This window comes from Miniopterus schreibersii (assembly GCF_964146895.1).
Source record: "Miniopterus schreibersii genome assembly, chromosome: 4".
Taxonomy (NCBI): Eukaryota; Metazoa; Chordata; class Mammalia; order Chiroptera; family Miniopteridae; genus Miniopterus; species Miniopterus schreibersii.
The window spans coordinates 76,275,519-76,303,120 of NC_138105.1; the positions used below are offsets into that span (position 1 = coordinate 76,275,519).

General features: G+C 38.4%; 1 protein-coding gene across 1 annotated transcript in view; it reads left to right on the forward strand.

Annotated features, from left to right (window-relative positions):
* The first annotated feature begins 409 nt into the window (after positions 1–409).
* The window catches only part of XPO7 (exportin 7), a 76,892-nt gene continuing 49,699 nt past the window's right edge, over positions 410–27,602 (forward strand). The window contains exon 1 of the mRNA XM_081136884.1: positions 410–516. Within this exon, the coding sequence (XP_080993010.1) occupies positions 499–516 (18 nt within the window). The 5' untranslated portion in view covers positions 410–498. The remainder of the gene's footprint in view (positions 517–27,602) is intronic.

Here is a 27,602-nt window from a genome sequence, read left to right on the forward strand (position 1 = left end):
CGGCGGCGGGGACGAGGGGCGTCCAGGGCCAAGATAAGACGGGGACGCTCTGAAGCGAGGAGTCCGCCAGGTGAGGGGTTCTGGGCGGGGTCAGGTCCGGGTCTCTCCGGGAGTCCTCACCGCGCTCAGGGAGCGCCAGCTCCAGCTCCAGCGCCCGCCGGCGCGAGCACACGGCCCCTTTAAACCCATGTAAACAAAGCTTTGTTCCCGGCCCCCTCCCTCCGCGCTCCCGGGCCCGCACCGCCCCCCCAAACCCCCGCCCCCGACGGCTCCGGAGGCTGACGTTGCCCGCGCCTTTACGGCGTCCCAGCGGCGCTGCGCATTCTCCAACCACCGGCCGGCCGCCGGAGCCTGCGCAGCCGGGCCGCACTACGCCACCAGCGTAGCGACGGGCCCCCAGCGCGCAGGCGCAGCGGCGACGGCGGCGGCAGCGGCGGCGGCCCGGCCGAGGTGCGCGCTGGGGGGGAGGGGGCCGGAGAGGAGCATGAATGGAGCAAAATGGCGGATCATGTGCAGGTGAGAGGAGCGGCGGGGGAGGGGGCGGCCGCGCAGAGTGGGGAGTGGGGCTCGCGCGGCCCCTGGAGCTCAGCCGGCTCGGGGCTCACTGGGCCCGTGCCGTCGCCGCTCCGGGCCCGAGCCGCCGCCCGTCCCGGAGCTCCGGGGCCTTTCCCGCCTCCCGGGGCCGGGGGCCTCCTCCATCCCCTCCCACCCGGTCCCACGCCTCTGGCTCCGGGCTGGGGGTTTGGGAATCGGCGCCCTGGCGCGCACGGCCGATCGCGCTCCGCAGTCACTGTCTTCCCGCCCGAGGGAGGCCTCCCGCGAGTCCTCGGTGCCCCCGCGACGCGGGACGGAGGGAGACCCCCGTGCCGTCTCGGTCCTGAGGTGACTTCCCCATTACACCCGCCAGCCCTGAACCAATAACAAAAAGAGAACCTCGCACTGTTAAGCCTCGCTCTGCGGAGTCTTTCCGCCGCCTTCCTTCTCATGCCCCCGAATACAAGAGACCCCTTTCCGGCCTCCCCTCTCGTGGATGCGCCCTTCACTCCCACACTTCTCATCGCACAGCCTACAAGGCCGAGCTCCCCAATCCTCCAAAATGGGTGCTCAGGCCTGGGCCCGCCCTCCCTCCGGTGCCCCTATCCACAGTGAAGTCGTTGAGTGCCCACACCTCCTATGAAACGCGGGGTGGAGGGGGGTGTGTCTGTCATGAGAGGTGCTATGTTGGGTGCAGACGTAGCTCTGGAGGGTCTTGATTCCGTTCGAGAGCTGCCAGGGGCGTGCGTGGGGCCCAGGCCACTTTCCCTCACAGACGGGGCACAGGCCCTCGGAAGGGACATCCCGTACCAAACCTGGAGTTCAGCGTTATTTCTTGCAAACTCCATAAAGTTTTTCTTCCGTGCCTTAGATCTGGTATTTTTATGACAGTTATTGACACACATCTATTATCAGAAACCTTCGGATTTTCTAGGTAACTGCGCAGGTTTTGTGTTGTGGAAAGTGGAGAGCATAACAAATATTGCTTTATTGTGCATATTATATATAGTATTCCTCGAGTAAAAAGGAATAATTTTACACCTAATGTGATGTCTACAGGAAACAGGAGTGGTATGACTTCTACCAGTTTCTTTGATTGGGAGAGAGGAACTGAATAAATTTTCAGGCCAGGGATGAGTAGAGTAAGTCTTTGGAGTGTGAAGGACTAGTTATTAGAACAGAATTACATCAAAAATTGTACAGATGGAAGACCTCAAGATTTGTGTTTTAAAGCCAGTATCATGGCTTAATTAAGAACTTGATACAAAGTGATGATGATAATAATGTGAAGCATCTTGAGTTTTTATAGCAGCCATTTCTTAAGAAGTGTGAAAGATTTTATGTGATTTTTAAAAATTCTTCCATCTTGAAAGAGTAGGTAGGCACGAATTACTTCTGTCATTCTAAAGGAACAAACCAAAGCACTGAACTGATTTACTTAAGGTAAGACTAAGTGGACCAAAAGCCTTTGACTTTGGTACTGGTGCTCTTATCTGCTGGTGGTAGGGGGCAGGGGAATAGTGTCCATGAGTGTTTCAGAACATGCTTTGAATAGATAGCCTTTCTGGTTGAGGGTATCTTTTCAAAGGGTAATTCAGAGGAAGTCTGTGTACTTTTATGACTATACATCTGTTCTATCTCCTGTAAAGAAGTATCTCTTAATGTGATCTATCCCACATTTTGAACCAAAAAGGTTGTCGTTCCTCACCAGAGGAAAGTCAAGGTGCATCAAAGCAATCTTCCTAGCATTATATTTTTTTTAATTTATGTTTAGAGAGAGGAAGGGGGAGAGAGAGAGAAACATCCATGTGAGAGAGAAACGTTGATCTGTTGCCTCCCACGCTTGCCCCAACGGGATCGAGCCAGCAACCTGGGTATGTGCCCTGACCTGGAATCGTACCCACCACCTTTCAGTATGGGAGGATGCTCCAACCAGTGGAGCCACACCGGCCAGGGTGCAATCTTCCTAGAATTTTTGTCTCAAAGGAGGGTCTACATTATTTTTAGTAAGATGATATTTTTCTTCCACTCACCCCAAAATAAAAATCTACCAAAGTAAGAACTTACTAACTTTCAAAACAAAGGGGAGTGTGCCAGTCTGTTTTATTTTACTTTTAAGAGCTGTAGTATGTTACTGCCTAAATGAGTGATCTTTATAGCAGTAGGATAAGTTTGTGAGAGAATTTTTTTCTCTTTAAAGAAAATCAGGCATATTGCTTTTCTTTGTTAGACCACTAAATTATTTTTAGTATTGTATACTCACAGACTTACACATGGTATTTAAACAGTGTAGCAGAAAACCTCAAGAAACACTTTCCCTGTATGAAATGACTAAATAAATGAAAGAACTAGAGACAAATATGAAATGCATTGAAGGGAATCCTTTTCTCAAAACACTTCAAACAGTAATAAAAAGGAGTCTGTTACAAATTCAAGACAGTGATTAGTTGAAAGTTTCATATGTAGTACTAAGTAGTTGAGTCCTTTTCTGAACCACCAGGGTGAGCAGTTTTGGGGGTTTTGGTTTTATTTTTTAATTGACACAAAGAAAGTTTCATATGATTCTCAGGCTGAAGTCCTGAGCATCTCTTTGGGTATGTGTTTTATGGAAGATTTAAGTGTCACAAAACAGTAATGAAAAAGTAATGATATATGACTTGTTTTTTAGCTTTGTCGGTGTCGTAATCAAGCTTCTTTAGAGGAGTGGCTGTAAGCAACTTCTTATTGTGATGGGGTTTTTTATCCTTTGTGGTGGTGTTGATCCTCACCCAAGGATATTTTTTCCATTGATTTTTAGAGAGTGGAAGGGAGGGAGGGGGAAGGTGGAGAGAAAGAAACATCCATGTGAGAGAGACCCATCTATTGTTTGCCTCCCCCACAGGCCTGACCAAACCTGCAACCCAGGTACATGCCCTTGACCGGGGATTGAACCTGGGACCCTTCCTTATGCAGTCGGACGCTCTAACCACTGGTCCACACCGGCCAGGGCATAGTTATTTATTCCTGGCCTTGGCTTATATCTAACACCCAATAATGAAGCAGAGGTTACAGAGCACTGACATATAAATAAATAAAACCTCACTTGTATTTATCTTCATAAAACAAATGCTCCTCCTTTTTTTTTTTTTAATGTATATCTAAAGTTAGATGAAGATGATGAGGATTCAGTGTCTTTGCTTGCTGGCTAGTTATTGCAAAAAGATGAAGACAGCTCTTAGAATACAGTGGTAATGGAAGAGATGAGGAAAGACCAAATGTTACCTTTAGTCGTGCTAGCTGGTGACCAGGATCTTGAGAAAAGGAGGGATGTATGTATTATAATTATATACAAGCACATTATTTAACTTATAACATTAAATATGTACTAATTATAATATAAATGAATGATAATCCTGGGGTTTTGTTGGGTTTATTTTGTTGTTATCCCGGGCCTTCCACAGAATCTTAAAGTATTATTACTGGGCTCTGCATTATGACTATGTAATAACAGAAAATACTATTTTCAAATAATCATACTTTGTTTTAAATTTAATGTGAAATAATTAAACATTGACCAGCAGTGTAACTCTAGGGAACCATGAAGAATCATTACAACTGGCAGGTTAAAATTTAACAGTGCAAAAATTTAGCCTGATTACAGCAAAATTGGTAGTCGTCTTTTCTAGCTTTTAAAAATATGCAAGAAAATAACAGCTATGGGTGGTCCATTTTGAGAAGGGGGTTCTGTACAACTTTTGAGAATTTTAAATCGAAAATACAGTAATTTCTGTGACCCCCCCCCCCCCCCGCCCAGTTAAACTAATACCATAATGCTTAATGTGTGCAAGGCCCTTTGCTGTGCTGGGCACTGCAGAGGATTCAGAGCTGAGAAAAGACACTGGAGCCAGACTGCTGAAGTGTCAGATTTTGATGCTGTCTTTGAGCAGGCTTCAGAAGTACAAACAGATACAAGAACTAATATTTCAAAACATGCTACATTTGTGTTGGATGACACTGGAATAACTGCATTCCCTCACTGCACCCATTACCTCTTCTGTGGATTTATACAAAAATATGTTTACATTTACTTGATAACTCTGACTTTATTTTCTCCTGTGAGAAAAGCCTCTGGAAAAGTTAAGGGACGTATATTGCATGTGGTATCATTCAAACACTTGTGCAATAAAACACAAAGCATATTATTCTAATAGAATCTCTAATGTAGATGGAGGTAGGAGAAAGAAGCATTGAGAAACTCCCTGTTCTGTATCTTACAGATAAATTAGCTTCCATTTGATCCAGAAATTAATGTTCATAATCACCAGCTATATTTTCTTTTTTCTCTGTTGGGTTTTGAAAGCAACATTGCACTACAGCCTTTCAAGAAGGGAGAGTTGCCAATTTCAACCAATAAGCTAATGTCTTTATAGGTACAACTATTGAGGCTACTTCAATATATGTTAAGGAAGATAATGTTTAGAAATTTCATCTTTTTTTAAAAACACAAAGCATATATTATCTCACATATTTTCTGTCAGGAATCTGAGAGTGGCTTATCTTGAGGGTTCTAGTTCATGGTCTTTCATTTGTAGTTAGGCTCTCAGCTGGCGCTGCAATCAACCTCAAGGCTTCACTGAGACTAGAGAATCTGCTTTCACACTTGCTTGTGTGGTCATTGGCAGGCCTCAGTTACTTGCAGGCTCTTGGACTAAGGGCCTTAGTGCCTCACGTTGCCCAGATGTTTCAGGTCTTCACCACGTGGGCTTTTAATTTTTAAGGACTCTCTTACATTACACATTGAAGTCTGCTTTGTATGGTGACCTGTCTTTGTTACTTTTTTTAAATCTTTTATTGAAATATACCTTCAAATACAAAAATCTTAAGTGTTCAGCTTGATGAATTTTCCAAAGTGAACACTCTTTTGTAACCACATCCAAATCCACAATATTATCAGTGCCTCACAAGTCCCCCTCTCAACAACTAATTGTACACCTTCCTAAGGGTAACTACTATCCTGTCATTTGATTTTTAATATGCTAGAAGTCAAGTTGAGTAAGGCTTGAACTTGAACATGAGAGCTCAAACTTCAAAGCCAGGGAAGAGGCAGTATAGGGCAGTGATTCTTTAGCTACCTTTATTAGGGAAATTTGGTTGGGTGTTTGTTTTTTTAGAATATGATAGAAGCTATGTGCTCTCCAGGGAGGAAAAGCATACCTACTAAATAATCTGTCTACAATTTCAGGCCATTCGTGGACTTCAGAACTGGAGTTTAAAGATATATTCGTTTTTAGATGAAAATGCTCACTACACTTTATTCAGAAACTGATTTACAAGTGTTCCTCCTTTGACCTATATGAAACGCTAGTTGAGGGTCACAATATGTGTTTCTGGACAATTACATGTAGATTGAATTTTTAAAAATTGAATTATTGGGGATAATAAATAGTGACTATTAAGCATCTACTAATGTCCTGTTCTTAGTGTTATGCCAACACATTGGAGGAAGTACAAGATGTGATGTCCTGTTTTCAGGAGCTTTGCCTTTTAATTGGGGATTTAATAACAAGCCTGGGTTATTGAGTTGTGGATTTATAATGAGATTATGGTTTTGTCAACATGTTTGCTAATGAGGGGACTAGTACTCCCATTACCTTTTCCCCCCATTCCAATACATCTCAGTTCATGCCTCATTTGTAGTGATTCACTATAGCAGGGAATTCTCAGTGGAATGAGATTGGTACCCAAGGAGCATATCAAAATCTTGAGGAAAGGAGGGCAATTATCAGAAACTGAGTCCTATGTCTGATATTTGCATACCTGGCTCTTCACCCTTCATACACCTTCATGCATGTACACGCGCGCATGCGCGCTCTCTCTCTCTTTCTCTCTCTCTTTCACACACACACACACCTTAAATAGAAAGGATGTGTTTGACAGAAGGCAGAATTGGAAACTTCATGCTAGCATTTATTGACCTTTTAGCTGCTTGCTGCTTTACATGATCTCATTTAATGCTCATAACAACTCTAGAAGGTTGGTATTGTTGAGATAATAGTAATGAGATTTTCCTTGAAGTAGATGGATAAAAGGACCTTGTGTCTCTGGAAGACTGGAGAACTGTTGGGAGATTTAGGTGATGATTGTGGTGGTGATTATTGTAAAACTTACTGCCTTGGGAATTGATTGGGGGTAGGAGAAAGGGAGATAACCAACATTTATTGAGCACCTGTTAGCCAGGCACCACGCTAAACCCTTTAAATGTGTTATGCCATTTAATTGGGTGGTTCATTTAGTCTTTGAGCCTGGATAAGGTGGCCTGGTAGGTCCCTTAATGTTTCCAACATTCTGGTTGGGATTTCCAGTTGTTATCCTTACCCCTCTCCCAGATAAACCAGTGTTCTCTATTCATATGTACATTTTCGTAAATTTTTCTGAAGTATTTACGCTCATACTAATATTTCTATTTCATCTCTTAAATATGCCTTCCTCTGCCCCACATATAAGCAGTGAAAGATTTCTTTTGGGTAAGAAATTGATGTTAGTAAGATACTGATGCTAGTATATACTGAAAAATGATTCTCAAAGAGTCCCTGGAAAACAATCAAAATTGATTTCTTTAAATATCTCTGAAGACAACTAAATTAATGAAATATCCCTTGTACTCCTTCTGGAAGCTATGATCTTATAGCTGTGGTGGCCTTCTAATTTTTTAAGTGTTCACATTTGTGTTGGACACAAATGCTGATTCATCTGTAATTGTATGATAAATTATATTTAAAGTGTGTGGTCTCGGAAAGAATTAAATTATGCTAGACATTTGCCCTAAAGTTTAAGTCAACTGCATAGTTAAAAGAGGTATATTAAAGACTAGAAAAAGAAAAGCAGGGGTTTTTTGTTTGTTTGTTTTTTAGGATTTTTTTTCTAATTCTATTTAGAATTGCTTGCAGAGTTTTAAAAGCATGCATCATAAATTTGGCAAAAATCATTTCAAAGCTCAGTTTTTTTAACCTTGTTCACTTCTACTGACTCCTGAATTTTGGTGTTTTCTTTCTGTCTTCCAAAAAGACATTGCCTAAAGTCAAGCATGAGCCCAGCGGGCGTGGCTCAGTGGTTGAGCATTGACCTATGATCCTGGAGATCACAGTTTGATTCCCAGTCAGAGCACATGCCCAGGTTGCGGGCTTGACCCCCAGTAGGGGGCGTGCAGGAGGCAGCTGATCAATTACTCTCATCATTGATGTTTCTCTCTCTCTCCTTCTCCCTTCCTTTCTCTGAAATCAATGAAGACATATTTAAAAATAAAATGAAGTCAAGCATGATATTTGACTGGGAACCTGTAACAGTTTGCTCTGAAAAGAATCTAGGGCCCTGGCTGGGTGGCTCAGTTAGTTGGATCATCCTCCCAGTATACCAAAAAGGTTGTGGGTTCTATTTCTTGTCAGGGTTTCTAGAACCCATACCTAGGTTACGGCTTCTATCCTGGCTTTGATCCCTGGACGGGGAACATATGGGAGGTGACTGATCAATGTTTCTCACATTGATGTCTCTCTCTCTATCTCTATCTCAATCAATAAACATATCCTCGGGTAAGGATTTAAAAAAGAATCTGGGAAGCCAGACCTGTATTTCACATATCTCTTCTTGGTGAAAAATAAATTCATCTTTGTTTTATCCAATGTATAGCCACAGATTCTTTAGAATATTATTTGTTTTGTGTTAGTAGATGATTTTTTTTTTGGTCAGCTTGTCATTGATCCTGAGGAATCCTATACAGTTTTATCAAAAACTAGTCTAGTGCATACCCAAGAATTTAGAAGAATAATTAAAACCTACTGGAAAATGGAACCTTGTTTTCCCTACTGTTAATATTTTAACCTATTGTTCCAGAGCTGAGCAAGTTTCTTCAAGCCTTCATAAGACCTATAACAAAAAACTTTAAATTGAACTTGAGCAACAGGTTGTATTTAAAATAAGGACATTATGCCCTGGCTGGTTTGGCTTAGTGGTTAAAGCGTCAGCCTGCGGACTGAAGGAAGGGTCCCAGGTCCGATTCCGGCCAAGAGCACGTACCTTGGTTGTAGGCTCGATTCCGGTCGGGGCTCGAGTGGGAGGCAACCAGTCAATGTGTGTGTGTGTGTCTCTCTCCCTCTCTCCCTTCCACTCTCTCTGAGAAGCAATGGCAAAAATATCCTCGGGTGAGAATTTAAAAAATAATATAAAATAAAATAAAAGGTGTTACAAATGAAAACTTGCTATAATGTAAAGGATTATTTCCTAGTTCTTGGAATTCTACATTGTAGTCTAACTTAAAAATCTACATTCCAAATAGGGAGATCACAATGTTTTGAACAAGAAAGGTTTCAATCCACAGAACTCCTGCAACCTGTCTATTCCAAGCTCTTTGATTTGGTTACTCTCACTGTGCGCTAGAGGTCCCAGAGGCACACTTCCCATCAGCAGTGATAGTGTGAGACTTCAGACCAACTTCTTGTTTATTCCCCCTTACCCAGCTCCTCAAATTTAAATAGCACTTATAAAAGTAAATTCATAGGGATTGTTATGGATAACTGATGCCAGCAGAATCATCTTTGTGTGTACAGTAAACTGCATCCATTTAAAGCATACAATTGGACAAATATACACCTGTGACTCCTTCACAACTATAAAAATACAGAACACTTTCTCCTAACTCTGCAATCTATCCCTCTCTCAGCCCCAAGCAACCCCAGTATGCTTTATGTCACTGTAAATTAGTCTGCATTTCCTGGAATTTTATAAAATGGATTTACCATGTGCTCTTATTTTTTACTTCTTTTACTCAATGCAGTGATTTTGGAAATCATTCAGGTTGTTGCATAGTATCAGTAGTTGGTTATTTTTTTATTGCCGAGTAGTAGTAGTCCGTTGTATGGATGTACCACATTTTATATATCCATTCACCCTTTAGGGATATTTGAGTTGTTTCTAGTTTTTAGTCACCGAGTAAAGCAACTGTAAATATCCATATGCAAGTCTTTGGACATAAATTTTAACTTCTCTTGAGTTAAGTATCTAGAAGTAGAATGGCTGGGTTCTATGGTATGTTTAACTTTTTAAAGAAACTGTCCATTTTCCAAAGTGATTGTACCATTTTACTTTCTAACTAGCACTGTATGAGAGTTCCAGGTGCTCCATATCTTCACCAACTTTTGATATTGCCATTCTTATGGGATCTAATTGTGGTTTTAGTTTGTACTTGCTTGATGACTAATAGTGTTGAGTATCTTCCTGTGCTCTCTGACCTTTCATGTATTTCAGAAGTTTGCAAACCAGGCTGATGGTTTGCCCCCACTGTCTGTTTTTGTATGGCCTGAGAACTAAAAATAGTTTTTACATTTTTAAATGGTTGAAAAAAGTCTAAAAGGGAGTAATATTTTATGACACATGGTAATTATATGAAATTCTAATTTCAGTGTTCATAAATAAAAGTTTTATTGGAACACAGCTACACAAGTTCCTTTACAGATTGTCTGTGGCTACTTATGTGCTACACCAGCAGGATTGAATAGTTGCAACTGGAACCTTTTGGCTTATTGGCCCACAAAGCCTAAAATATTTACTATCTGACCCTTTACAGAAAAAGTTTGCATATTCCTGGCTCTGTGTCCCTTCATATATATTGCCTGGCTTTTGGGTGGGGAAAGGGCTAGCCAAGTATGGTTCTAACTCAAGCCCAGTTTGACAGGAACCAGATAAGACTTGATATATTTTGTTGACTGTGGCATTCTGGGATCTCTGTTGCACTATTCAAAATGGTAACCACTAAAAGAGCCTGGTACTGGCACAAGAACAAGCATATAGATCAATGGAACAGAACAGAGAACCCCAAAATTGACCCAAGCCATTACACTCAATATTTGACAAAGGAGGCAACAGCATACAAAGGAATAATGACAGTCTCTTCAATAAATGGTGCTGGGAAAATTGGAGAGGTATATGCAAAAAAATGAAACTAGACCACCAACTTACACCATACACAAGAATAAACTCAAAATGGATAAAAGACTTACATGTAAGTCATGAAACCACGAAATGGTAACAACTAGCCACATGCTGCTATTTAAATTTAATTTAGATTAAGTTAAAAGTTAAGTTCTTCAGTCACGCCGACCACATTTCAGGTGCTCAATAGCACCATGTGGCTAGTGACTACCATATTGCACAGTGCAAATATAAAATATTTCCATTATCATGGAAATTTCTATTGGACAGTGCTACTCTAGAATAAGAAAAACATGCCACTGGCCCTGGCCAGTGTGGCTCAGTGGTTAGAGTGTCGGCCTGTGCACCAAATGGTCAAAGATTTGATTCCCAATCAAGGGCACGTACTTGGGTTGTAGGTTCGATCCCTGGCCCTAGTTGGGGCATGTACGGGAGGCAACCAATCAATGTATCCGTCTCCCTCCCTTCTACTCTCTCTTAAAAAAAAAAAAAAAAAAGTCAATGGAAAAGAATATGCTCTGGTGAGGATTAAAAAAAAAGAAGGAAAATCTTGCCATTGAACCGAAGGGATTGGAAGCAAAAGTGGAACTTAGGCTGTAGAATTGCTCTCCTGTGTGCCAATAAAATAAGCTAGATCCTCCTCCTCCCAGACAGAGGTGAATGCAAATGACTGTATTAAAGGTTTTAAGATTACTTATTGTTTACACTATGAGCCTATGGTATGTTCTGTCCTCTTGGCCAAGTTGAGTGAGAGTAAGCAGGCAACTGATAAATTCAGAATTTTACTGATAGGAAGTAGGGTTTTAAGGAGTTTAAAAAATGCCCTAAATATATTTTTCCCCAAAGCATTTTACAAAAACAACTCTTATAAAATTCTCATGTATTTGTAACCATTTTACAGATAAGATTGGGCTATTGGGGGAAGGTATTAAAACCACAAAAATCACTTAAGGTGGTAAGTCTTTATATACTAGCAAGCCTGGTTCCCTTCAGCTACTAAATTTAAAATATTATTGCTCTTAAAGTTTTTCATAATGATAGCATTAGTTTTGAAAATAACCCAGAAATATTCTAAGTTAGGATGATTAAGATGACCTATTTTAAGGTTGAATTTAAAGACTTTCCTTAACATCACTGAAAGCTGTTTTGTGTGATTCTACTCTTAGGGACAGACATAACTGTTTCTAAATACAGTCATGTACCGCATGATGACATTTCAGTTAACAACAGACCGCATATACGACGCTGAGATTATATCCCATAAGATTATAAATGGAGCTGAAAAATTCCTGTTGCCTGGTGACATCATAGCCATTGTACCTCATAGCACAGTGCATTATTCACTTGTTTGTGGTGATGCTCTGATATAAACAAACCTGCACTGCCAGTCCTGTAAAAGTATAGCATACACAATTATGTATAGCACATAATACAATAAACATCTACATTGCTGGTTTATGTATTTACTACACCATTTATCATAATGTTAGAGTGTACTATTTCTACTTATTTAAAAAAAAAGGTTTGCTGTAAAACAGTATGCCATGTTACACTGGTAGCAGCTTCATACGTCCCATGTTTGCTGCATCTCTTGATTGCATCATTTTCTCTTGTACTTGATTTAATCTCATGTTGTTTTGTTTATCATGGCCCCTAAGTATAAAATCCACTGCTAATGTTACCAGTAAGAGGCCATACATGGTGATAAAGGACTATGAAGGTGAAAAATCAGTGGTAGTTACTGCTCACCACTCAGGCATGTCCAGTTCCACCACAGCTACGATCTTGAAGAATAAGAACAAAGTGACAGAGCTGTTAAAGGATCAGCTTCATTGAAGGCGTTAGACTAACAAAAATTGGAGAAGGGCCTATGTAAGACATGGAGAAACTTATAATGACCTGGATTGAAGACCAGACCCAGAAGCATGTCCCTCAACACCATGATCATAGCCAAAGCAAAATGTTTTTCTGCAGTGTTGTAAGAAAAAGGCTGTACCCTACTACGATATTGAATTTACCTCTAGTCTGGGTGGTTTAAACGATTCAAGACTTGTTATTCATTACATGATATGAAAGTAAGTGGTGAGTCTTTGAGTGCTGAGGTGAAGGCAGGTAAAGAATTTTTGGAAACTGGATAAGCTTATTGTGGAGGAAAATTACTTGCCAGAGCAAATATTTAATGTAGATGAAACTTCTTTATTTTGGGAATGGATGCCTGAAAGGACTCTTATCCATAAGGAGGCCAATTCAGTGACAGGTTTCAAAGTTTTAAGGACAAAATAATAGTCTTGCTTAGGGGCAGGGTTGCAGGCTACACATGGAAACCCATTGTAATCTAGCACAATGAGAACACCAAGGCCTTTAAGCTTATCAGTAAGCACATGCAGCCAGTCTACTACAGGAGCAATAAGAAGTCATGGATGACTCAGCTCCTCTTCCAACATGCTCTCCTGAATTGCCATGCCAATGATATGGAGAAATACTGTCTGGAGAATAGCATACCTTTCAAGATTTTGCTTATTGTTGATAATGCTCCTGGACATCCTCCTTTTATTGGTGATCTTCATCCCAACATCGAAGTGGTGTTTCTCCTTCCAAATACTACCTTTTTGATCAACTAATGGGTCAAGGAGTTATAGCAACTTCTAAGGCCTTTGGAGAGGACCTTTGCCCAGGCTGTTGCTGCAGCTGAGGAAGACACTGAGAAGACACTAATGCGGTTCTAAAACAATTACAGATCTATGACTGCATCAAGAACCTTGCATGGGCTTGGGGTGATGTCACTAAGGAGTGTATGAATGGCATCTGGAAGAAGACACTCAAGAGGTTCATCCATGACTTCAAAGGATTTTCCAAGGATGTGGAGGCTGCAATAATCAACAATAGACTGTGGTTGAGATGGCAAACAACTTTAATCTAAGGATGACATACATTTAGGAGCTTCTGGAGGTGGTCCCTGGGAAATTGACTAATGAGTCATTGGAATTGGAACAGGAATGCGTAGCTGAAGAAGAGACAACAGAAAAAACTGTAGGAGAAGAAAAAGAAGACGCCCCCGCCCCATGAAAATGCACAGTGAAGGGTTTAGCAGAAGCTTTTGCAGACCTCAACAAGCTCCTTAAAAAGGTTGAAAATGGAAGCTAACATGAAAAGGTTTCATTAATAAAGAGGAATGCTCAGGGTACATTATCTGCTTACAAGCAAATCTATGATGATAAAAAGAAACCAAGCAAACTTCCATGGGCATATTTCTGAAAAGAGTGACACCTCCTCAAGAAGAACCTCAGGCAGTCCTTCAGGAGGTATTCCAGAAGAAGGCATTGTTATCAGAGGAGAGGACAGCTCCATGTGTGTTGCCCCTGAACACCCTCCAGTGGGACAAGATGTGGAGGTAGAAAAGAGTGATATTGATGATCGTGACCCTGTTTATGCGTAAGCTAAAGTGTGTGTTTGTTTTAAAGGTAAAAATTTTTTTTAATTTAAAAAGTAAATAATGCTTATACAATAAGGATATAAATTAAGAATATTTTTCTGCAGCTGTACAACGTGTTTGTGTTTTAAGCCAAGGGTTACTACAAAAGTCAAAAGGTTTAAAAATTATAAAGTTTATAAAGTAAAAAAGTTACAGTAAGCTAAGGTAATATGTTACTGAAGAAAAAATATTTTTAATAAATTTAGTGTAGCCTAAGGGTACAGTGTCTATAAAGTCTACAGTAGTGCACAGTAATGTCCTAGGCCTTCACATTCACTCAGCACTCACTCAGCCAGAGCAACTACTAGTACTGCAGGTTACATTTGTGGTAAGTGGCCTATATGGATAAACCATTTTTTATCATTTATACTATATTTTTACTGCACCTTTTCTGTGTTTAGATACACAGATACTTACTGTTGTGTTAAATTGCCTACAGTATTCAGCACAGTAACATGTTGTACAGGTTTCTAGCCCAAGAGCAATTGGCTATGCCGTACAGCCTAGATGTGTAGTAGGCTATACCATCTAGGTTTGTGTAAATGCACTCTGAAGTTTCCACAGCGAAATCGCCTAACAACCCATTTCTCAGACTGTAGTGAAGTGAAGGTCAATAAATATATTATCAAGTAGTTGTCTTCTTTGGCAAAAAAAGTAAAATAAAATGTGGTTATTAGAACTCATGAATCATCTTGTTCTTTACATAAATAGAGATGTTTATAAGTTTTGGAGATTGATTAGCCCTGCCAATATAATCCATGCTAGAAATAAATGTTTTGCTGAAATAAGAATCTAAATGTACCGGCTATTAACATCCAGAAAGCAATGGCATTTTTACACACCAATAATGAACTCTCAAAAAGAGAAACTAAAAAAAAAAAAAAAAAAATTCCTATATACCATTGCAAAAAAAAAAAAGATACTTATTATTATAAACTCAACCAAGGAGGTAAAAGACATGTACTCGGAAAACTATAGGACATTGAAAAAGAAAATAGAGGAAGATACAAGTGGAAGCATATACTATGTCCGTGGATTGGAAGAATTAACATCATTTAATTCAAAGCAAATTTACAGATGTGATACAATCTCTATTAAGATCCCAATGGCGTATTTCACAGATCTAGAACAAATATTCCAAAAATTTATATGGAACCAAAAAAGACCCCAAATAGCCTCAGCATTCTTGAGAAAGAAGAGCAAAGTTGGAGGTATCACAATACCAGGTATCAAACTAGACTACAAACCCATTGTAATTAAAACAGTTATTGGCACAAGAACAGGTATATAGACCAATGGAACAGAACAGAGACCCCAGAAATTGACCCACACCAATATGATCAATATTTGACAAAAGAGGCAAGAGCATACAATGGAGTAAAAATAGTCTTGCCCGGCCAGGTGTGGCTCAGCAGTTGAGTGTCGACCTAGGATCCAGGTGATCGTAGTTCAATTCCCGGTCAGGGCACATGCCTGGGTTGCGGGCTCGATTCCCAGTTGGGGGCGTGCAGGAGGCAGCCAATCCATGAGTCTCTCATCATTGATGTTTCTCTCTCTCCCTCTCCTTTCCTCTCTCTGAAATCAATAAAGATATATTAAAAAAAAAAAAAAAGATAGTCTCTTCAGTAAATGGTGTTGGACCCTGGCCATTATAGCTTGGTTGGACATCATCCCATGTACTGAAAGTTGCACATGCCCTGGTTGCAGCCAATCCCCAGTAGGGTGCATGCAGGAGACAGCTGATTGATGTTTCCCTCTCACATCAATGTTTCTCTCACCCTCTCCCTTCCTCTCTCTCTAAAAAAAAAAAATTTAAGCCCAGGCACTGTGGCTTAGTGGTTGAGCATGGACCCATGAGCCAGGAGATCATGGTTCAGTTCCCGGTCAGGGCACATGCTCGGGTTTCAGGCTCAATCCCCAGTAGGGGGCATGCAGGAGGCAGCCAATTGATGATTCTCTCTCATCATTGATGTTTCTATTTCTCCCTCTCCCTTCCTCTCTGAAGTCAATAAAAATGTATTAAAAATAAATAAAAATAAAATAAATCAAAAAATTTTTTAAAAAAATAATTTGGGTTGGTTGGGTAAATTGGATAGGTACATGCAAAAAAAAAAAAAAGAAAGAAAAAGAAACTGGACCCACCAGCTTACACCATAGACAAGAATAAACTCAAAAAGGATAAAAGGCTTGAATGTAAGTCATGAGACCATAAAAATCCTAGAAGAAAACATAGGCAGTAAAATCTCAGACATCATGTACCAATATTTTCACCAGTACATTTACTAGGGCAAGAGAAACAAAGGAAAAAAATAAACAAATGGGACTACATCAAACTAAAAAAAGTGCACAGCAAAAGAAATCAACAAAATGAAAAGGGTACTCACTGTATGGAAGAACATATTCGCCAATGATACATCTGATAAAGGGTTAATTTCCAAATTATACAAAGAACTCATTCAACTCAACACTAGGGAGACAAAACAGTCCAATTTAAAAATGGGCAAAGGACCTGAATAGACACTTCGCCAAAGAGGACATAAAGATGGCCAATAAACATGAAAAAATGCTTCATGACACTAATCATCAGAGAGATGTAAATTAAAACCACAATGAAGTATCACCTCCTCTCAGAATGGCTACCATCAACAAACAACAAGCACTGGTGAGGATTTGGAGAAAAGGGAGCCCTAGTACACTGCTGGTGGGAATGCAGACTGGTGTAGCCACTGTGGAAAAGAGTGAAGTCTCTTCAAAAAATTAAAAATAGAACTGCCATTTTACCCAGTGACTCCCGTTTCTGGGAATGTATCCTAAGACTCTCAAAACACTAATCAGAAAGAACATATGCATCCCTATGTTCATAGCAGTGCCATTTCTAATAGTTAAGATCTGGAAACAGCCCAAGTGCCCATCAGTAGATGAGTGGATAAAAAAGCTGTGGGACATTTACACAGTGGAATACTGTACAACTGTAAAAAAGGAGCTCTTACCCTTTGCAACAGCATGGATGGACCTGGAGATTATTTTGCTAAGCAAAATAAGCCAGTTAGAGAAAGACAAATATTACATGATCTCACTTATATGTGGAATCTAATGAACAAAATAAACTAATGAACAAAACAGGTCCAGAGACATGGGTACATGGAACATAATGACAGATGGGGGGGTTAATCAGAGAACATATGCATATAGGCATAGCCCATGGACACAGACAATAGTGGGTCAGGAGCTGGGTCAAGGGGGACAAAGGAGGGGGAAATGGTGGGCATCTGTAATACTGTCAACAATAAATAAAAATATTTTTTAAAATGCACCAGCTAACACAGAAAGTGGTCTTCCATTGATCTTGTATATAGCTATAAGGAAATGTATAATCAGTGGGTATTTCAGAGACTTCTAGAAAGGTACTTTTTAACTTTACTGATTTTTTAAAATTATTTTGTTAGAGAGAGAGAGAAATATCGATGTCAGAAACATCTGTCTGTTGCCTCCTCCATGTGCCCTGTCTGGGAATCGAACCTACCACCTTTTGTGTACAGGACGACACTCCAACCAACTGAGCCACACTGGCCAGGGCCAGAAAGGTACATTTTTAAACAAAATTATTTCTGGTTTTAAACATAATGTTTGTCACATACTCTAACTGACCTGATATGTCTCATATTTAGCCTAAATGTGTCAACTATTTGCTCTTTTGACACAATAGCATTGTTTATAACAGTATCATCCTCTTAGTGATTTGGTGAGGTAGGAGAACTGACAACTAAATATACCTGTCAGTAAACATTTCTTCATCTGGCTGATAGTTTTTCATTGTGTACTGTGTGCCAGATTGCTGGGCATTGGACATATAAAGGTGAATAGGCACAGCAGTTATACTCAAGGACTTCAGTAGCTAGAAATATACATCGATAAGGGATATAGAATGGTATAGGTGATATGACACATGTATGCATAGAACATAATGAGACACAAATGTCAGTCCTCCTTTGGAGAGCCAGGAGGGACTTCTTAAAGTGCTGAATGACTAATCCAGATCTTCACATATGTGGTAATGTTTTCCAGGTTGATAATAAATAGTATACCGGCAGAGAGCACCATAAACAAAACTGTATGTGTTTGTGGAACATTCCAGAAAAGTGAAAGCAATTAAATAGCATTGCTGTATGCCCTGGCCGGGTAGCTCAGTTGGTTGCAGCGTCATCCCATACACCAAAAGGTTGTGGGTTCAATTCCCTGTCAGGGCAAAAACCTAGGTTGCAGGTTCAATATCCAGTCAGGCCGCTTAGGGGAGGCATTTATATCTTGTTAAAGAATTTGTATTGTAGATACATGTAGTTGAAGGTTTTGAAGTAGAGTGACAGAATAATCACATCATTGTGGCAATGGTATAGAAAATTGATTCAATGTGGACAAAGTAGGAGATGAAGCAACAGTCCAGACAAGAATTAATTGGGACTTGAGCCAAGGTAATAGCTGTGAGGATGGAGAACAGGACATGGCTGTTAAAAGTTACACTTGGTGGGATTTGGTTGACAGGTGAATGTATAAAGTGAGAAGGCAGGCTCTCACATTGCTGGGCAGCTAAGTGGAGAGTGAATGAATGATTAGAATGTTGAAAAAAAGAAGGTAGTAAAGTCAGTCTCAGACAGATTTTTGAGGTGCTTGTATACATTTGAGTACAGATGTCTGGTAGGCAACTGTTTACCTGTTACCAACCTAGGTTAGAACTCACATTTTCATAGTGAAAGCCCATTTCAATAGCCATCAGATGTAAATATATAAAATGTTAGCTGCTTATATACACCTACATTATTTATTATTAAGTCTTAACAGCAACTGCAAAACTTGAGAGAAAATCCGATATTTTATTCTAGCCTGTTTGCTGGAACAGCGTTAGATTCTGTTAGCAACAGGAGAAAAATGCTTTTTTTCTTTATTGTTAAGGCAATTCAAATTAAATCTACTTAATTTGTACTTGGTCTATTTTGTCTCCCCATCCCATCTTTAACTTTTGGAAAACCAGATTAGTTTTTCTTTGTTCCATCATAGGTAGTGTTTGAAGGGTATCCAGAAAAGCCTTCTTTTTTTAAACCACCCATTTCTTCTATTAGAAGATTCTTCTGAATCTTGTCTTTCACAACTTGCCTCACCCTCCTTATTTGCTGACTTGATGAATTCCTGGAAAACATTTTTCATAAATCATATAGTAGTATAAATTTGAAAGACAAATTGATATTTTACAAAACTGTTAAGGGAAAAAATATTTAGAATTCCAGAGAATCAGAAAACTGGCCTGCGTGAGACATATATCCCAAAACTTCTTAAGAAACATTTACTTAATATTCTTTTCAGAGGGTAAATATGGAACTCTGAATTCTTTGCTTCTCTGAATCAAAGTTCAAGGTTTCAAGATTAAGTATTTGTGATTGCTTTTATGTTTTTTCTTTTAATGTTCTGTTTTGAGTTTCTTATATTTCTTTTTTGTTGAGTCTTCTAAAGGAGTACATACAGTATTTGGGGATTTTCTCATGAGAAAAGAGATAAGGGAGCTGAGAAGCTTTCTTCTAAGTTTTTAGGCTTGTCATGGCCTGCGTGGCTTAGTTGGTTGTGCATCATGTGATGCACCAAAAAGGTTGCATGTTCAATTCCTGGTTTAGGGCACATGCCCAGGCTTTCAGGCTCAGTCCCCAGTAGGGGGCATGCAGGAAGCAGCTGATTGAAACATCGATCATGTTTTTCTCCCTCTACCTTCCTCTCTGTCCCTAAAAATCAGTTTTTAAAAAAATAAATAAATTATTAGGTCAGCAAAAACTCACTTTCCTCTTTATGCCTTTATTTCTTAAGAATTCTTTCATTCTTACTAACAAACTTTTAAACATTTATTATTAATAGTTCGACTATAAGGCCAAGAGGATATGCTCACTTAATATCTCAGAATATTAAGTCTAAACTAGACTCAGAAACTATAGGCTGTTCATTTTTGATATCTGTGATATACAGGTATATACAAGTATAAAGAAATAACATACAAAATGGGGTCATTCAGAGAAAGTTGACTGTAATGTGTATTTAATATATACCTTGACTTAGAGAATCAAGGAAGCATTGCATTAGGGCAAGAAAGTATTAATTGGCCTGTAGTATATACTGAAGTACTTTACTGCCAGGATTATAGGTGCACTTCACATTCTGGTGTTTTAGAAAATTATTGAAATATCCTTTTGCTGGATTTTATGATGTTATCATTGTGACTTTATTTAGTAGTGATGTGCTATGGTCTGCAAATTCCTCTAATTCAAGGCTTTGGGGTATATAAATCATTATTTTTTAATCACATATGTAGGTTTGTTTAAAATTGGAATACTGTCCTGACCCCTGCTTTTAAGCAGACAACTATTCTAATACTGTACAACAGTAACTTCCTGTTTAATATTACATTTTATTTATGTGAGTGTATTAAGAAAGCACTTTTTAAAAATATATCTTTATTGATTTCAGAGAGAGGAAAGGAGAGGGAGAAAGAGAGATAGAAACATCGATGATGAGAGAGTCATTGATCGAGCCCACAACCTGGGCGTGTGCCCTGATCAGGAATCGAACCCTGATCGCCTGGATCCCAGGTCGACGCTCAACTGCTGAGCCACACCCGGCCGGGCAAGAAAGCATTTTAAAGCCAGTTAACAATTCTCCACCAAATGCACTGTTTTTGTTTACCCACAACTGAATATTTAGAATGTTTTCTTTATTAATGCAGTAATTGTATTACATGTCCATGGTAATAAAAATAATACTGTTTTCAGGTTAATGAAATGGGAATAGAATCACATAATTTTTTAAGATAGTAAGAATTTTAGAGTGTAATGATACACTTTAAAATATATCCTTGTTTTGGAGGATAACCAGCTGTATATTATTGGTGTTTTAGAGATAATGCAAGAATTTTAACTTTTCACACTATTAAAATCTTAATTTTTATTATGCAATTTCCACAATTAAAGAAAAAATACAAGTAAACATGCTTAAGGAAGGTTTAGACAAGAAAAGATTTAGACAAGAAAGTGGTTTTTTTAATTGTATATCTCACTTCTATGGAACAGACTCTGTGCTTAAATATGAAAGAGAAGGCAGAGAACAAAACAGGCATGGTCCTTGCTTACGGATACTTAACAAATTTTACCAATAAATATATATTTACAAATTGTTAAGTGATATGAAGAAAAGGGGTATATTATAATATTTTCAGAGGGCTGATTTCTTATTTTTATTATTAGGTAGGGGTGTAGAGGAAAGGAAGGGACAGTGTGCCAGACAAAAGGAAATGGCTTGTTTAGTGACCCTGTGGTGAGGAAGACTTCTCACAGAACTGGAAGATACTATCCTGGCTGAAGTTTGTGAGCCAAGGGAGGAGATGAGGCTAAGAGATTCGCATGTACTAGGCAGGCGTGCAAAACAGATTTTCAGAGATTTGAATGATATATTAAAATTACCATCCCACAAATTAAATGGGAAAAAAACAGGAAACTGTGTGTAGTATCTTGATTCTAATTTTCAGTTGCAAGGGCAGAGGTGTGATAGCAAAAGGGTGGAAATGTACCACAAAGTAGATCATGGTCATCTATATTTTTTATTTCTTCCTGTATTTCACTTTGGCTCTGTGTTGGAATTACGTCATGAAAAATGATATGACTAAAATAAGGACATTTGCATTAATAAAAATACCCTTTTTCCCATGGTAATTTGTTATCTGTAAGGACTATTCTATTTTTATATACATTTAACTTGTGTTTGGTACATATGCATACGTGTGTGTGTATACATTCTTATTGTATTTAATATATAACCTTGTAATTTTAGTTCCAACTAGCTGGAACACTTATTCTAGTATTATAGAAAATCAAATCGTTTTCTGGAAGAACATTTAATGTCCTTTGGTTAAATCATTCTATTCTGAATGTATTGCTATTTATGGGAAAAAGTAAAAACTTACATTTTTATCATACTTTCAATGTTACCTACTGAAATTCATTTTTGGGTAGAGATTTAATTTCACATTTTCTACATTTTCCCAACCATGTTTATTGTCCACTCAGCCTTTCTCCACTGATCGGTATTGCCATATCTGTGATGTAAGAAGCTTCCTTTTGGGTGCTCTGTCTGTTCCATTGGCCTATTTCTCTGTCTCTACACCTATATCATCCTGTCTTAATTAATGTAGCTTTAGAATCAGTTTTGGTCTCTTGTAAGTTGAAAGTGCTCCCAAACTTGTTCTTCAGAATGGTCATTATCCTTGGCCCTTTTTCTCTTCCATATGAATATTAGGATCAGCTTGTCAAATTTATTTTTTTGGGCTTGGATTGCTAATATTTTATTTGGGATTTTTTTTAACTATTCATAAAAATTGGCCTGTAATATTCTGTGTCATTCTGTGTTCTTGTCTGTTTTTGGTATAAGATTATACTAGTCTCAGACTCAGGTAAGGAGCTTCCCCCCCCCCCCCCTTTCCTTCCCTTTCCTTCCTTCCTTCCTTCCTTCCTTCCTTCCTTCCTTCCTTCCTCCCTCCCTCCCTCCCTCCCTCCCTCCCTCCCTCCCTCCCTCCCTCCCTCCCTTCCTTCTTCTCTGGAATAATTAGATGTTTGTGTCAGGGATTTTTGAAACTAACTACTTTGCCATATTGCTGGAACCAGAAGTCTTAACCTAGTTTATAAATAGGTTCAAAATGCATTATTTTCAAATACATTATTTTGATTTTTATTTCCGGGTGCAAGCTTCTTTCAGGTGAGCAAACTAGTTGGAAGTTAAGTTTTTTGCCCAAAGTCACACAATCAGTGTGAGCCAGGCCTAAAACTCTAGTCTTGCCAGTACTCTCTCTTTTCCACTAAATAGACCTAACTGTGTATTTGTTGGTATGTATTTAGTTTCACCAAATAACTTGGCTTCTTCGTTCTCAAAGATAGGACTTAAGGAAGAATTTAATTTTCTCAGACAATATGATTCAGTGGAAGGTGCATTGAATTTGAAGCAATATCTAAATTTCATTTCATTTATAGCAGTGTAACCTTGGGCAAATAACTTTAACCATCAGAACTTTAGTTTTCGCCTGGCCGGGCATGGCTTGGCGGTTGAGCATCGACCTAGGATCCAGGTGATTGGGGTTTGATTCTGGGTCAGGGCACATGCCCGGGTTGCGGGCTCGATCCCCATTTGGGGGACGTGCAGGAGGTAGCTGATCAGTGACTCTCTCATCATTGATGTTTCTCTCTCTCTCTCCCCCTCCCCTTTCCTCACTCTGAAATCAATAAAGATATATTTTTAAAAATAAATAAATAAATAAAAATTTCTTAAAAAGAACTTTAGTTTTCTTATATGCAAAATGTTGTCTGGGGTATTGGAACTTCCTTCTAATTAAATCATAGCTTCCATCTGCCCCATGCAGAGTCCCTGTAGGGAGTATTATAGGCAGGGTATTTCTTTCTCTGTCCAATTTCTGCATATCCCAGGGGCTCAGTCTTTTTTCCTCATTTTTGTTACTTGCCCCGACCTCTTTCTATACCCTGAGGTTTTCTTTTCCCCAACATTTTTATGTACTATTTCCCCCTGAAATAATGTCATAGGCTTTTTCCCCCTTCCTCACAGTTTTACTCCTAATCACTACTGAAAGACTGACCAGGAATAACAATAATGACAGTATATATTGAGCTCTTATCACATTTCAGACTTTGCTAAGTCTTCCTATTATAGATGAGGAAACTAAGGCCCAGAGAGGTTAAATAACTTGCCCAATTTCACACAGGTAGTAAGTTATGAAGTAGGAATTTAAACCTAAATCTGATCTATTCCAATCATACAATCGTGCAATATACACTAAAGATCCAAAAATTACCAAATTCTCATGGTTGTGGTCCATGACTTATTGTTTCTTGACTCCATTCTGAGATGGCAGCTGGAGGCATATGCCTTTCTGTTTTCCCTCTTGAAAGCCAAGCTGTCTAGTCTCTTCCCTCTGTCTTCTAACCCTACCTGTATTAGAATCACTGGGGACCCCACCTCAACCTACTGAATCAGAATCTTGATTGTGGCGATTTTATTTTTTTAAGAGCACCTCCAAGTGATTCTGATGAGCAGTCATTTAGGGATCGTTGGTAATTATTTCTTTCGCCCTGACCTCTCTTTATGTCCAGAAGATATAATCAACAGAATAGTTTTGCCCTTTTGTTTCATAAAGGCTGTTTGAATCTAGAATCTACAATCCTCTATAACATCCAAGTCACTAGATTTCTGCCCTGTAAAGAATGATTGTGTATGAGGCCTATCCTAACCAATGATGTAATGATTAAATCATACACATTCTGTGATAGTCTCAAAGATTAATCCCCAAACTTTTATGAATCTTCAAATTTTGTGAGACTACAATGGCAGCATTTCTTAAATATTTCATGGCTCATTGGTCTGTCACCTGTTCCACACGCAAAAAAGGATTGTTTGGTCTTAGAAGTTGGGAAACTACATATTGTATCTCTGTCAGAAATTCATGTGTACATTAGCATACTGAAGGACTCTTAGAAGTTCTTTAGTTTAAAAATGATTTTTGCTTTGTTTAATTTGGCATTCCAAACTGGCATTTCTTTTATTCATGTAATTCTATTAGTAGTTGACGGGAAACATTCGCTGCTCTATAGATAGAATTTTCTGGTTTTTTTCATCTAAAAATGGGGAATAGCATCTACTTCACATTGGGTGGTTTTGAGGATGAAATGGGAGTTGAGATAAATGTTGAGTGCTTAACTAGGCTACTCACTACCTACATAAGTGCCTTGTTACTACATAACAGCCTCAGCAAAATAATAACTTACTCTGTCATCAACCTTTGAGTCACTCTTGATAGACTCACACTTTGACTAATCAGACCTATGAGTTCCAAAATTGTACTGTATTTTTATTTATTTATTTATTTTTAAATATATCTTTATTGATTTCAGAGAGAGGAAGGGAGAGGAAGAGAGAGATAGAAACATCAATGATGAGAGAGTCATTGATCGGCTGCAGCCCGCAACCTGGGCATGTGCCCTGACCGGGAATCGAACCCCGATCTCCTGGATCCTAGGTCAACACTCAACCGCCGAGCCACACCCGGCTGGGCAAAAGTTGTACTGTATTTTTAAATGCCTAGCATAATAAGAACTCAAAAATTTTCAAACTTGCCTTTCCTCTGAAATTTTCAACATGGCTAGAAAAATATTATAGTAACATCTGTAATTTACATCATTGGCAGATTATAAATCACCACCATAAAGTGTATACAAATTTGTATTGTTAGAATGAATGAATCTTATTTGGTTTTATTAAATGTATTTAAAAACATAGTTGAGTTCAGTCATAAAACTATTTGCTTATTTTTAATTTGTAGATTTATTTGCTTTTTAAAACATTTTTATATGTTTCAGACAGAAACACTTGATTTCTCTACTACCAAAAAGATTAACCTTTATCCGATGAAAGGGAACTTTAGCTCCCGGCAAGGAGTGGGTCCCACTGGCCGAATTTAAATGCTGACGGAATTAAATGCCGTCTTTTAAAGGTTGAATACTCAGAAACCTAAGCATATACGTTCTTTTTTACAGGCAAAAGGAAAGAAACCGTTATTTGTACAGTTGATCCTGAAAAATATATGGAGTTTCTATGATGCTGTCTTTTAAATGCCATCTTTTAAAGGTTAAACCTCTTAGTACTGAAATATAGTAGGGAAGACTTGCAACTAATGTTTTGCTGGCTGACTCCACAAGAGCTGAGCTTAGTATACTTTTCAGACTATGCTTGTCTAGTTCCTTAGGGTTCTGAAGTAGCTCTTAGCTATTTCCTTCCTGTTGCCTGTTCTGTCTCTGCAGTGTCCCTATCTATAACAGCTTACCTGTTGTCATATCAAGAAGGGTATTCCTTGTTTGAGTTTGTTAATTGCTAAAAGGCTCACTAGAACCACTCGCAGTTATTGACTGGTAACGTTAATTGTAGAGGATCAAGCAGAAGCTGAAGTATCCTGGGACCAATACGGAACCTGCATTTCTATTTCTCAGTGCCTGATTCTTGGTACCTTTCAAAGCAATATATATTTGTTGAGCAGATACTGTGTTCAAATTGGTATTCAGTTTTTACAAGTAGAAATATTATATGAGTAAATGAAAATCTTCAAAGGTCTTGGAGTAATTTATAAAGAAGATAGAAAATTTCTATTAAGTTCCCATTTTTATTACTATGTAGCTTCAGAGAAATAAGATGTGGAGAGTATTTTTGAGTCTTTCATATCAGTTTTTCTCAAATTTTCTTAATAAATAACCCATTTTAAAGTTGAAAATGGTGTCTCACAGATCCCCCCAGTATTTATTTGAATTGTTTTGGTTTTAATGGAACAGATATTAACAAACATAAAACTAGGCATAATTTCCACAGGGTTGTCATTCTTATGTAACTATAAACAAAGCTACAAATTTAAACCACAAAACTAATAACATTCATATTGGCAACATATATTTAATATGCTAGATAATGATATCTACAATAGTGACTGCTGTGCTCCAAGTTCTTTCTTTTCTATTAAAATTCACATAACATAAAATTTAGCATTTTAAAGTATATAATTCAGGGGCTTTCATCACCGCAGTAAGAATCCCCACACCCATTAAAATGTTTCTGTAAATTCTTTTTTGAGTTCAGCATGCTAGTGCTGCTGTGTGTGCCATGCAATGACCCAATTCTCCCACCATTTTTCTGCAAGACTAGGAAACTAAATCCACCTCTGCTCTTTTTTTATTAGACCTCAATTATTAAAGCATGCTTGCTACTAATATGTCCCTAAACACGTATGTGAGCACCAAAACCATGAGGCAGTACTTGATATTAAGATGATTAGCCAGATAATCCAAAGTATGTTTGTATTATTTTTTAAATTCATAAATATGGAAACATCATTATAAAATTCATATAGAGAACTCATGGAACTCTGAGACTAGATCTGTTGAGCAGCTACTATGTTCAAAGTGGTATTCAGTTTTTACAAGTAGAAATGTGAGTAAATGAGAATCTTCAAAGGTCTTGGAGTAATCTACAAAGAAGGATCCCATATTCAAAACATTGTTATCTGTAATTATTGAGGTCTTGTGTGTATTTATTGAGAATGAGAAGTATGGGCATTTAAATCTCTTGTTATACTTAAAATTTTTTAGAATAATTGCCCTGCGGTATGGAAAATATCTTTTGGGAAAGTCTCATTCCTACCTCATTTCAGTAAAAACAAAATTTTTATCTACATAATTTTTGTGACTGGAAACATGAAAATACTTTTGTTTTGGAAACTTGAAGATAATAAAATGAAATAATTTTATTTTTAGCCCTTTTATTTTTGTTTTCTTATATATTCTTTATAACTTAAAAATAGATGAATGTACGCATTGCCTATAGAATGTGCCCCTGATTTTCAAGCAGTAACTTTTTTTGGATTTTTAAAGTTACTTTAGTTAGTTTCAACAGTTGAGTGATGCTTTTTTTAAAAAAAAAAATGTTTTTATTGGTTTTAGAGAGAGAGGAAGGGGGAGAGAGAGAGAAACATCGATGAGAGAAAAATATTGAATGGCTGCCTCCTGCA